Below are 12245 nucleotides of genomic sequence, written 5' to 3' on the forward strand. Positions count from 1 at the left end.
AGGGCTTTGCCATAAGTTGGGCAAGTTACTCAGTCTTTGTCCTTGTCCCTTGCCTGTGCAATAGAGACATTGAGGATAAACTTACTATTTGTGGGTGGATCTAAAATAAGAAAATATGTCCTTGCAGAAAACATACTAGCTAAGAATTCTTTAAATACACCCACATGGCTATGCTTTTCATCATGGTTCAGCTCCTCTGCTCTTCAATTTTACAACCCATTATAGATTCTATGGCTAATCCCTATCTCAATATTCCATTGAACTTGTCTATATTTGAAATGTCACACTGGAAGAATTATTCTGTTGTCCTGAAACTGTCTAGCCCAGGGGTTAGATCACTTTAACTGAGGACCTCACTCCTGAGGTAGACAGGTCTAGGGATTCAGGTGTGTGGATTTTTCACTTGTCTGTGGTGACCAATTTTTAGTGTAGACCAGGCCTCAGAGCTGTGTGGCCTCAGGTAAAGATAATGTAAGCAACTGATGAAATTCTCTCTCCTTATAAAATAAGGATGGATGGAAAAGCACCTTAGTTAGCAGCCTCTCTCCAAAACTGTGTATGTGTCTCCAGGCCCACCAATGAGAGGGGGGAGGGAGAGGGAAAGCTAAAGGTGTAATTGCCTCAGGGTCCAGCCATTCTGGTGCTACTGCCTTGAGCCTATTAAATTGCTGCTGGAGCCCCATGCTTCTGTGCAGCTCTGAAGGCTGGAGTTGGGGCCTGGCATACTCCAGGGAATGCAGAGGGCTGGCCCCGTTGCCCCTTTTGGAAGCACAGAGCTGCCCTCCCACCTTAACCAGGTGCCCATGGAGACTCTCAGCTCTCCTGTGTGTCTCCAGCTGACAGACTGAGCAAACCCCTGCTTGGTTAGATAGTTGGAATTTAGATTGAAGAAGCCCGTTGGCTACCTTTTGATATTTCTCCTGGCTTTGATACTCATTTTAAAAATGAGTATCAAATTAACACTGGCTTTGATACTCATTTTAAAAAAAAAATCCCAAACCAAACAAATCCAAGCTAACAGCTATTAAAGTAAGCTGTGCAAATATGAGAGAGCCTGGCATATGTATAGAGAACTGAAACAATCAACAAATAGAGGTATAGAAAAATATTTATTTAAGATAATTACAGCAACAAGGGATCACAATTAGAAAACTCAACAATAACTGAAGAAGGGGAAAGGTGAACTGTATAAGGAGAAGTTAAAACTGATGAGATAACTACAGATTATTTTCAAGCCAGTGCACTAAGCGTACATAGTACTTCTGACCCTTGCTAATAAATGTAGCTCCCCTCCCCACAAAAAATCTTGATGAAAACATTTAAATGTAATAGTATTTATCATGCTCATTACTATGCTGCATAAGAGCCTCACAAGAAAATATGCAAGGGAGTTATCATTATCTAGTTCTTTCTTCTCTCTCAGGTCATGAGGGATATAGCATACCTCTGGGTATAATGTTTTCTTTCTACAGGAAAAAGCAATTCATTTTTGTGACTGGCAAATAGAGGTGTGAAAGTGTAACCATGTACACAATGTTGAGCCTGGACTCATTGATTAACATTCATGGTTACATGCAGGCCCTATTTGCCACACTGCTGTCTCTGTATCAGAGGCAACAGTGTAAGGGAGGGGCAGGCGGGAGCCAGTATGCGTGAGGAGTCAGCTTTTAAGCTGGCTTCCACAGAACCACTTCTCCATGGTTTTGCCTCTATAGCAGAGGCAGCAGCATGAAGAGAGGAGAGGGGGAACGGGATGTGGGAACCAGTGCACATGGGGAGCTGGCTTAAAAGCTGGCTCTCCAAACATATGGGCTCCTGCAGAGCTGCCTGTCCTGGCTCCCGCGCACATCACTCCTGCCTCCCTCACCCACACTTCTGCCTCTGATACAGAAGCTTCAGGGGGTAGCTGAGTTAGTCTGTACAGGCAAAAACAACAAATGGTCTGGTAGCACTTTATAGACTAACAAAACATGTAGATGGTATCATGAGCTTTCGTGGGCACAGCCCACTTCTTCAGATGACTGGAGAGAGATGATACAGAGACAGCAGTGCAGGGTGGTAGGTGGGAGCCTCTTGCCCCTTGCAAATTCAGCGGTTACATGGTTACTTAAATAAATGCATTTTTACATCCCTAGTAGCAAACTGAGTAGACCTTTTGCAGGAGGCAGAGGCTACCCAGCGACAGACTCTGTGGATACTCAGCAGATCTTGTACCCATTTCTAGAGCTTTTAAAGAAAAACTGCAAGAAACCCCTCTAAGTGACTTCCAGCCCCACCACATGCCCTTCTTAGCAGTACACCTCACTGGTTATGTTATAGTCTAGCAGCACCTTAAAGACTAACAAAACACGTAGATGGCATCATGAGCTTTTGTGGGTACTACCCACTTCATCAGATGACTGGAGTACTGAAAGTCCAGATCCAAGAATAAATAAGGGAAGGCTGGGGGGGGGGGGGGGGGAGGAAAGAGGAAAAAAATAGTGAACTGGATTGTTCAATATTTTCTGGGTTTTTTTTCTCCCCTGCCTTCTGTTATTTATTATTTGATCTGGACTTTCAGTACTCCAATCATCTGAAGAAGTGAGCTGTGCCCACAAAAGTTCATGATGCCATCTACATGTTCTGTTAGTCTTTAAGGTGCTGCTAGATTATTTGTTGTTTTTTTATGTGTTCCAGTTACAGACTAACTCAGCTACCCCTCTGAAGCTTTTGGTTATATTATATCATCCTCCAGCTGCATGCTGCGTCACAGATGAAGTTGATAGGTTGAAGGTTGCAGACCTGAAGATGAGACTGTATTGAGTAATATCAACTTCAGCTGGGAATCACATAGGATTAGTTTTCCAGGGGAGTATGTTGTAGAGTGACTGCTCCACAACCATATAACCAAATTCATGTGGCACCCTAGCCACACAATGTAATTAAGTATAGGAAAAGCTCTGCCATCTAGCATTCAGTTAACCAGAAAGCTCAATTAACTGGCATTACTGGTATCTCCCAATACAAATCTTCAATCTAGTGCTTGTACAGCACATTATGCAGTTGCAAATTCTGCACTCTGCTTTTATGCAAAAGAGGCAGAAGCAAAGTAAACAAGCTGAAACCAGGGATTTATTCAAAAAAGCAGCTTCCAGGGTGTGTCACTGGGCTGATTCTGTAATGACCCTGTCTCCTACCTTCTACATTTACAGTGATAACTGATGTTGATAATAATGACCTTGAGATACTGCAAGATCCTGAAGTGCTTCTGACTCAAAGGAAGATTAGATTGTGGCCAGTACAGTTTGTGTTAAGTGTATTTTTAGTGATCTGGGTGTAGAACATAGTGATAGGTGGTGTTGTAAGATAACTGAGAGCGCTGTAAGAACCCAAGCACTGAGTGCTACTACGAGATTAGAGAGTACAGATATACTGGTTTATACTTCATTCATTTTATTGTATTCTAATTCTTTGAAAACTGGTGTTCCATTGGTAAAATAGAACTCTTGGTAAACCAGAATCTTTGATTAACTGGCACCCATCATAATCTCCCACATGCCAGTTAACAGAGCTTCTACTGTATATTGCATGGCTGTTAAAGGAAGAAAGCACGAGGCACTTTAGCATGAAAGCACTTCTCTCCTGCTTGTGGATCGGTGTATCCCGTGGACATTTATCCTGTGCCACACAACAGAAAGGAGCAAGGCCCACGGTAGTTATTCTGGGATGTGGAATACAGTGGGGAAAATGTGGTAAGTTTGTGAAGTAACATGCTGCCATTGGTAATGAACTGTTCTCATTGCAAGAAGAGAATAATAATAAATGTGGCTACCTGAGATAATTCAGAATATTTATGAAATCTCTGATGGTAAAAGTGATTGGGCAAAAAGAATGGCAAAGGTATGGGGAGTTTAAAACAACCTCTTTCCATTGTAAGTGCCCAGACATTAGTTCTTATTAAAGTAAAAGGTAAGTTCAAAGGCAGGGCTTGGGTCTCCGATCTATGAATATTTCCCAGAGTTTAGCCCTATGGTATGCTAGCACTTACATTTTACTATTGTATGTTACCACTTAATTAATATGAACTACGCCTGTTAGTTTATTGCTAAGAGAAGAAGTACATTTAATTTAATATTTACATTAAACAGGTTAGAGAATGGATATACCCAAGAGAACTGTTAGATTAGTAATTGGATAGGTATTGTGGGCTTTTTTTGGTTTTCAAGTTTGACTCAATTAGCAAATAATATGGTGTTAGATGAGCAAAATATAGTGTATTCTGGGAGGAGCAGCCAGTATTTGGTATAAGTGTTTTGTGTTTTTACAGACACTTCTCAATCAACTTTTCATTCAGCTTTTGAGGTAATAAGTTAAATAAGCACCACTGATTTTTTTTCTAAAGGTTTCGAACATTGTTGAAACATTTTCCTTTTACAGCTAGGGATTATTACTATTATTATTCTTTTTTTACAAATTTTTCATGCAGACTTGACATCTGCTGATATGAGTTCTGATGAGACCTGCCTTCAACGTATCTGCTGAGGGAAAGCTCTGGAATTCCTGGTTAATAGTGGTAAGCCAGAAGCTATACTTGTTTGCATAGTAGTGGCAGGTTCCTCGGGCACCATTGCATTCAATGAAAGGAGTAGCTCTGAAGTCTTCCAGACAGCTCCCAGGAGAAACCAGTGACTGTCCTCCACCTTCATCACCAGCTCCAGTGTGCTATGAGACACAAAGAAGGTAGTACTTAGCTATAGGACAGGGCTGTGCAAATTACTGCCTAGATCAATACTGTCAATAAACAATGGGTGGCAGAGAAAGGAGACCAAGGGTAGAATGACTTTTAAATCTATTACCTGTAAGAGTTCCCTACTGAGGCTTACAAAGGGCTAGTCTTGCAAACCTCATGCTCATGTTAAAGTTAGTAGAATAAGATCCTTAGCCAACCAGTTTATCTACATTATCCATTTTAAACCTATTTAAGTTAATTTACTCCAGACATTTAAAATTTCATTGCACTGAAGACGGATGAGAAAATTTTCAACTATGAGTTTGCAGCAGAGAGAGAATTTGCTAATCAACCAATTTACTATATCTCACACATTCATAAGCTATATTAAAAGAATGGAAATTGTTTGTTTTAATCAAAGGGTTTTCCCCTATCCGTAAAACAAATTAACATTTGTATCAAACAGGGTACGTTATGTCATGTTCATTGTATAACCCACACTCTTCAAATGGCATAGGTAAGCAAAACTGACATGTAATCATTACTTACCTCTTTAAGAACAGGACTATAAAGACTAACAGCACTTTAAAGACTAACAAGATGGTTTATTAGGTGATGAGCTTTCGTGGGCCAGACCCACTTCCTCAGATCAAATAGTGGAAGAAAATTGTCACAACCATATATACCAAAGGATACAATTAAAAAAACAAACACATATGAAAAGGACAAATCAAATTTCAGAACAGAAGCGGGATGGGGGGGGGGAGGTAAATGTCTGTGAGCTAATAATATTAGAGGTGATAATTGGGGAAGCTATCTTTGTAATGGGTAAGATAATTGATGTCTTTGTTTAAGCTTAGGTGTAAAGTGTCGAATTTAAGCATGAATGACAGTTCAGAGGATTCTCTTTCAAGTGTAGTCTTAAAAGGACTTTGAAGCAGGATGAGGGTAATCAAGTCGTTGAGACAATGTCCTTTCTGGTTGAAATGGCAAGAAACTGTTTTTTCTTTGTGATCCTGTCTAATATCCACATATTCACTCTGCTGATACCATTATTGGACCTAACCAAGTGAGTTATAAGATCAAGAACACATATTCCTGCGCATCCAGAAATATAATTTATGCTATCATGTGCCGAAAGGTCCATCTGCTATGTACATTGGACAAACGTCTCAGACACTTTGCCAAAGAATCAATGCCCACAAAACAGATATTAGACAGTATCACAAAGAAAAAACAGTTTCTTCCCATTTCAACCAGAAAGGACATTGTCTCAATTTAAGTCATTTACTTCCAGGGAAATGATGACTTCACAGTTAGATTTTTGTGAAGTTGCCTTCACATTTCTTCAATCACAGCTGCAGCCTGTGACACACATGTGATCCAGGCTTATCCTGAACAGAATCAATCAAGAAAACATTCTGAGCTTTCTTAATGATCTAGCAACTGCTAATGTGCTCAAAAGGAAATCTGATTTCTTTTCACCAGGACTCTGAGGCTGCAACAGGATCCAGCCAGGCACACCGAAGTCCTACCAACTTCAGCAGGGGTCCGGTTGACCTATTCTCATCGCTTTGCGGGACAGATCCCTTACACTGACACTAATCTGCCATTTTATTGAAACCAAGGAAGTGGTAGTGTAACATCATCACATTGAATATGCCTTTCTTGAGACTGTCAGGACCATAGCGTATTACATGTCTTATTCTACAGAATTCAAAAAACCTACACTGTATAATCATGCCACTAGCCATTGCTGGATCACTAGTGCACTTATCACTAGTGGACACAGATCAGGACACTAAACAGTTTTCTCCTGTAAAACTTAATTTTTGGCACTTCGCTTGGTAGCAAAAGGACTTTGTCCTGGGAAATCAACCTCTTGTTGCTAAGCCTGAAGCTCTCTCTCCAGGAATGCTTAGAACTTAGACAAGGTGTTTACAAACACTTAGCTTAACCAAGCCTCACAACACTTCTGTGAGATGCGCAGTTCTATATAGGTTTAATACCCGGCTTATCACCTCTTCAAGGTGGCTAACTCCTGTCAGAGCTTGTTCATTCGCCCTCTCCACAAAGGGAGAAGCATTCAGGGGCAGATATAGGGCAGGGCGAGCGGGGCGGCCGCCCCGGGCCCCGTGCTTCAAGAAGCCCCGTGCATGCGCCGTGGCAAAGGGGGGCCCCGCAAAATGGTCATCTGCCCCTGGAAGCATGTACAGCTTGGTGTTTTGTTTTGGTAGCGTCCTTTTTTATATATAAGGATGATGCCTGCTGCCATGTGCATGTTAGAGAAGGCAAGACCAAAGAAATGTGCCTTGCACATGGTGCAGAAAGTGGTGAGGTCTGTGATAGTTCTTAGTTACTGGGGAACCTCCTTCCAGTCTGGGACTGGACCCTGGTGAAAGTTCTATTCCCCCACCCAGATGAGCTTGACTAGTGGTAGGAATTCCATCCGATCAGAGGAGCAAAGTTGTACACCAGGATCTCATCCTGAGCTCTAGAGCAGTGCTACTCAACTTTGTGTAAGGGGACTGTTAGCCCCTTACTAAGACTCTGTGGGATTTTTGGTTGGCCAGCTCTCAGTATCAAAAGGGGAAGGGTCCATGAGAAATCAGGGCCCTGAGACTGACAGACTCCAGGGACAATGGAAAGCAGCCAACACTCCTGCTCAGCCCGACTGATAGGTTGGACAGGCCGGTGAGGAAAGTAAGAGGCCAGGCCCCGTCCTCCCTGTGAGCTGGGATTTTTCTGGGTCTGTGGGAGAAGAAGAGAGAGCTAAGAGGAGCAAGCTGTGTGGAGAGGCAGTCCTGCAGCAACAGAGCCAGGCACACACAGCCCAAGGAGTGCAGACCCTGTGTGGAGCAGCAGACTGGCAGTGCTCAGAGAGCCAAAAGGGACAGAGAAGCATCGCAAGGAGCTGGAGACTGGCAAAGCAGCACAGCCTGCAGCTGGGTGTGGTGAGCAGCTGGGACCAGCAAAGTGGGGGGAGAGGCGCTGGGCAGGGAGTCACCACCAGCCAAGAGGCCCTGCAGGCCAGACTGGAGAGGGGTCCTGCCACTGAGAGCCTGGGGCCGTGTGGTCACTGCCAGAGCAAGCGTGTCCAGCCTGCAGCCCCCCTGCAGCACAGCCAGGATCTATAAGGGACCTATAAGGAACAGACAGTGAACTGTCCTTACACTCTGCAGACTGCTGTTTTGATGTCCCCATGCTTCAGAGCAGGACTGTGTGTTCTCATTTAACCAGTCTCAGTTTTTCTTATTCTTTTCTCTTTAATCAGTTGATGTTTAATACATTGTATTTGCTTTGAACTTTATGAAATGATCACTGGGCCAAGAAAGCCTGCAGCGTGAAGAGAGCACCTCGGAGTGGGGACACCCTAGCCCCTGCCCCAAGTGACTACAAGGTCAGGGATTAAGCCCCAGGAAACCTGGGCCCAGCCTTGTGGGGGTTTCGAGGACTCTGCTACTCAGGAGAGTGGAGGAGGAGCCCTCAGGATAAGGGAGGCCGTGGGGTAAAGGAAGTGGGAGCGGGGACTCAGATCCTTTCGCTGGTCCATTTCACCGGGGTAGTATAGAAGCCAGGAAAGTTCCCCACAATAGCGGGACCATTCTCCTGCTTACATTTGGAAGCCCCAGGGGCCACAGTGATACCCACAGCACATGCAGAGGGCCACAACTTAAGCGCGGCTGCATATATATGCAAGTATCTATGCAACTATATATAAATAGTGTCTTTCACACTGATAGGCATGAATATAAAGATTAAGGCAAGACTACACAACACACAGGGCCCATTTAAGTCAGTCCTGCTGATATTAATAAAATGCAATATTTACCCGATTTCCACCCATATGACTGCTCTTGTGAGGAGGCACCGCCACCTCTTGCCGCCCCCGCACCTCCTGCCGGCTGGCAGCTCCTGCTCAGGCGCAGCTTTTATCAGAGCCATGCCATGCGGCTCTGCTTCTGGGGAGGCTCTGCCGCCTCTTGCCGTCCCCTCCCCCACTGGCCAGTAGCAATCAGGCAGGTAGGCAGCTCAGGAAGTGGCTCAAGGCGCCGCAGGCTGTGTGTTGAGTAGCCCTGTTCTAGAAAGACTGAGACCACTTTAATGAATTAGCCCATACTCCTGTCACCTCTCTCAGATGAGAGAGAGAAGAATCTCCTGAACAGTAGTACTTCATGCAGATAAGAATGGGTGGCTGTCCTCTGTTGGCTGGAGGTGATCATTCATTGGCGCCATTAAAGCAGGTTTTTTTTACATTTTTAAATTTTTATTTCTGTGGTTGGAAAAAAAACTTTTTAGGTTGGTGGTTGCTTAATAGACAATGGAAAATGTCAATGCTCTGGAAAATGTCAATGAAAGCGAGAGCTTTTTTTGTTTTGGAGACATTTCTCGTGGTAGGAAAATACATTTTCTGACCAGTTTTATCTAAATAACTTTCAGAAGGTCAAAAATAAAATCTGTAGGAGAGATGATATTTGAACACAAGTGTTCCTGTCTGTCCAGATGTTTACACAGCACCGGTCACCATGCTTAGCAGAGTGCCTTTGTAATATCTTAGTCTTGGTCAGACATATATCTAAGGCAGTGGTCCCCAACGCGGTGCCCGCGGGCGCCATAGTGCCCGCCGGGGCATTTGTGTGCGCCCGCCGACAACCTGGGCCGGCCCCGCTCCTGGCACGTGGCGCACTGGAGGTGCCGGCCCCAGGCGCGCGACACGCACCGGCGCATGGTGCGCGGCGCTCGGGTGGCCCCATCCCTGAGGCACATGTGGGTGCGCGGCGCCGGTGCCGGCCCCAGGCATGAGGCTCGGGTGGTGGCACCGGCCCCGAGCCCACAGCACAAGGCGCTCGGGCGGCCCCGGCCCTGGGGCACATGCCGGCGCCGGGTGCAAGGGCATCTCCACCCTTGGCGTGCCCCAGGATGCGTGGCCCCGCCCCCGGGCGCCCAGCACATGCGTGGCCTCACCCCCCGGGCGCCTGGCACGTGAGTGGCCCCGCCCCGGGTGCCTGGCGCATGAGTGGCCCTGCCCCCGGGCGCCCGGGAGCCTCTATAGGTTGGGGACCACTGATCTAATGTATTATATGTACCTGGCAAGACCTCACTTATTCTGGTCTGAATTCTGCATTTCTTAAGCAGGAAGTGGGGCTGTACATGCCAGTGATATTTTCAGGTGTGAAAAGAATGCAGGATTGGGCCATGTGGATTGGTGCTATAGTCGTTTTGCAAAAAAAGGGCAACTTAAAAATAGAAGCTCCTTACCTTCATTGTATGGCTCCTATTACCATAAGGGCTATATGGTCTAAGGATGAATACATTTCAGTTTGAAAGCTGGGGCAAACCAGAAACCCATGAACTGCAGAGTTGCTTAAATATAGCTTTTTGTTAAAAGTAATCTTCACATACTTATTAGTATTTTTGACTGACAATCTAATTTTTTTTTTTGTGCAGGTCAGTGATTTTATCAGATCAATTGCTTACCATTGTTCTTGAAAGACCTATTACCTTTTCTTCGCTCTCTCTCTCTCTCTCTCTCTGACAATAGCATATTGGGCTACCCTTCCCAACAGGGCCGGCCCGAGCCCTTTTGGCGCCCTGGGCGCATGCGTGACCCGGCCATGGCTGCTGGTGCGCAACCTGGGGCCTGCCCCCGGGGCTCACGGCGCATGCGTGGCCCAGCCTGGCCTGGTTACTGCTGCTGGCGCGCGCGCCGGGCCATGCAGGGCCCCACGGCTGTGGGGGGAAGGGCGCTGCTGGCTGGTGCTGTGGGCACAGCGCTGGGTGCCCAGCGCCTGATGGCAGCTGTAAGGGATGCCGCGCGCTCCTTACAGCTGCCATCAGGCGCCCGCCATCGGTTGGCACCCCGGGCAGCTGCCCAGCTCGCCCATGCCTCAGTCCAGCCCTGCTCCCCACCTCAGTGCATGCACTCTCGGTGACATTTATATTCTTAGCTCAAGCAGCTTTTTTGTTCGGAGAGTTCATTTTCTCTACCACATAAAGTGGATCTTATCTTCTGCTGTCAAGTACAACTTGCCACCTGGAACATATTCATTCCAGACTTTGCATAGTAATCTGGTTGGAGAGAAACTGTTGTCCCAGTCATTTATGATAAGGGAGAGAGCAATTTTCTCACACATTTCTCCTCTCTGCTTCCATAGGGAGATTCAGTATCTTTTAGGACACCCGTACCTAAACCTGAACAACTTGGCCAATGGCTGGGACCCAAGCTTGATTTAACTTTGTGTAACACTGGTATTGAATATTGAAAAGAACAAATACCATAAGGAAGGAATATCCAATCCATAAACTGCGCCATCCTTCAGGGCAGTGTGGAATAGACACATCTTGACTATGCACAGCAATTGCAACAGCTGGGGCTTCACAGACAGAACAACGACTGATATATGGTCTAATTTCGTTTTCTGCCACAGGCATCATTGGAAGAGGTGCTGTAGTTGAGAGCCAGTAGGATTTATCATTTCGATTTGCATAATAACAGAGGTCCCCAGGGTTACAGTAGAGGAAAGGCATGGTACTAAAGCGAGCCAAACAGGATCCAGCCAGCCCTGCAAAGGAAAAAAAACAACCAAAACCGATCACAAATCTTTAGTTTGTGCACATTCAAGATTTTATTTGTAGCTTATTGTGTATACCTGTATAAATTATTCATCAGTGAAGCTCTTTCAGTAACATTTAACTGGGGTATTATAGCCCCACTCAAACTTCAGTAGTGATCTGGAGAAACCACTTCCAGAAGGAGATAGAAGAATGGAATTAAAGTCCAATCTGCAGTCATTTCTAGGCATCCTAGCGTAATATGTGCCAAAGTCCAAATTTCTAAGAAATGGCTTTAATGGTGTATACCTCTAGTTTTGAGTTGTAAAATCAAATTAATATCTTATCTTTTGACATTTTCAAAGAACCATATACATACCAAGGTCCTGGTTATGTGCTTTTTCCTGTCCTTCAAAGTACAGCAGACTGTAGCCACTCCAGAGTTTATTCATACCAACTGGACACATTGGCTCTTGCTCAGACTGGCTATGCTTCACCAGAAGGTACCCAATATTAACACTGCGACCTGGCATACCTGGTAGCCCAGGGTTACCTGGATGGCCTGGTTCACCTTCGGGGAAATAAATGGAAAGAGACAATAAATGGAAAGAGACAAAGAGTAACTGGAGGACAGACATTTTAGACTCTATCCTGACCATCAGGGAGGCATTAGTGGCAAATCTGAAGCTGGAAGCCAATTTGGGTGACAGTGATCATGACATACCCGATTTCATGATTCTAAGGAAAGGAAGGAGTGAGGGCAGCAGAATAAGGAAAATGGACTTCAAAAAAGCAGAGCTGATAAGTAAGGTCCTACTGGAAGAAAATCTAAGGGGGCCAGGTGAGCTGGCAGTTCCTCAAGGAGATAATACTAAAGGCATAATTGCAAACTATTATAACAAAGAGAGGAAGAATATTAAGAGGCCAACAGGGCTTCCTCAGGACTTTGAAAGATTTGTTTTTGATTTTCAGGTCATTAAAAACT

At 45.1% G+C, this 12245-nt stretch overlaps 1 protein-coding gene and 1 long non-coding RNA gene across 4 annotated transcripts in view; both read right to left on the bottom strand.

Moving 5' to 3' along the window:
* Window positions 1-1090: 1090 nt before the first annotated feature.
* COL4A2 (collagen type IV alpha 2 chain) overlaps window positions 1091-12245 on the bottom strand; it is a 248635-nt gene continuing 237480 nt past the window's right edge. For all 3 annotated transcript variants that reach the window (XM_075918575.2, XM_075918574.2, XM_075918576.2), the window contains exons 45-47: window positions 11640-11831; window positions 10985-11271; window positions 1091-4701 (exon numbers count right to left, since the gene is read on the bottom strand). In XM_075918575.2, the coding sequence (XP_075774690.2) occupies window positions 4447-4701; window positions 10985-11271; window positions 11640-11831 (734 nt within the window). In that variant the 3' untranslated portion in view covers window positions 1091-4446. The remainder of the gene's footprint in view (window positions 4702-10984; window positions 11272-11639; window positions 11832-12245) is intronic.
* Window positions 10224-10978, bottom strand: LOC149525729 (uncharacterized). Its single transcript, XR_016348427.1, has 2 exons — window positions 10568-10978; window positions 10224-10507 (listed from the first exon to the last, which is right to left on the bottom strand). It is a non-coding gene; the product is annotated as an uncharacterized LOC149525729 (long non-coding RNA).

This window comes from Pelodiscus sinensis, chromosome 1 (genome assembly GCF_052426305.1).
Source record: "Pelodiscus sinensis isolate ZL-2025 chromosome 1, ASM5242630v1, whole genome shotgun sequence".
NCBI classification, from domain to species: Eukaryota; Metazoa; Chordata; order Testudines; family Trionychidae; genus Pelodiscus; species Pelodiscus sinensis.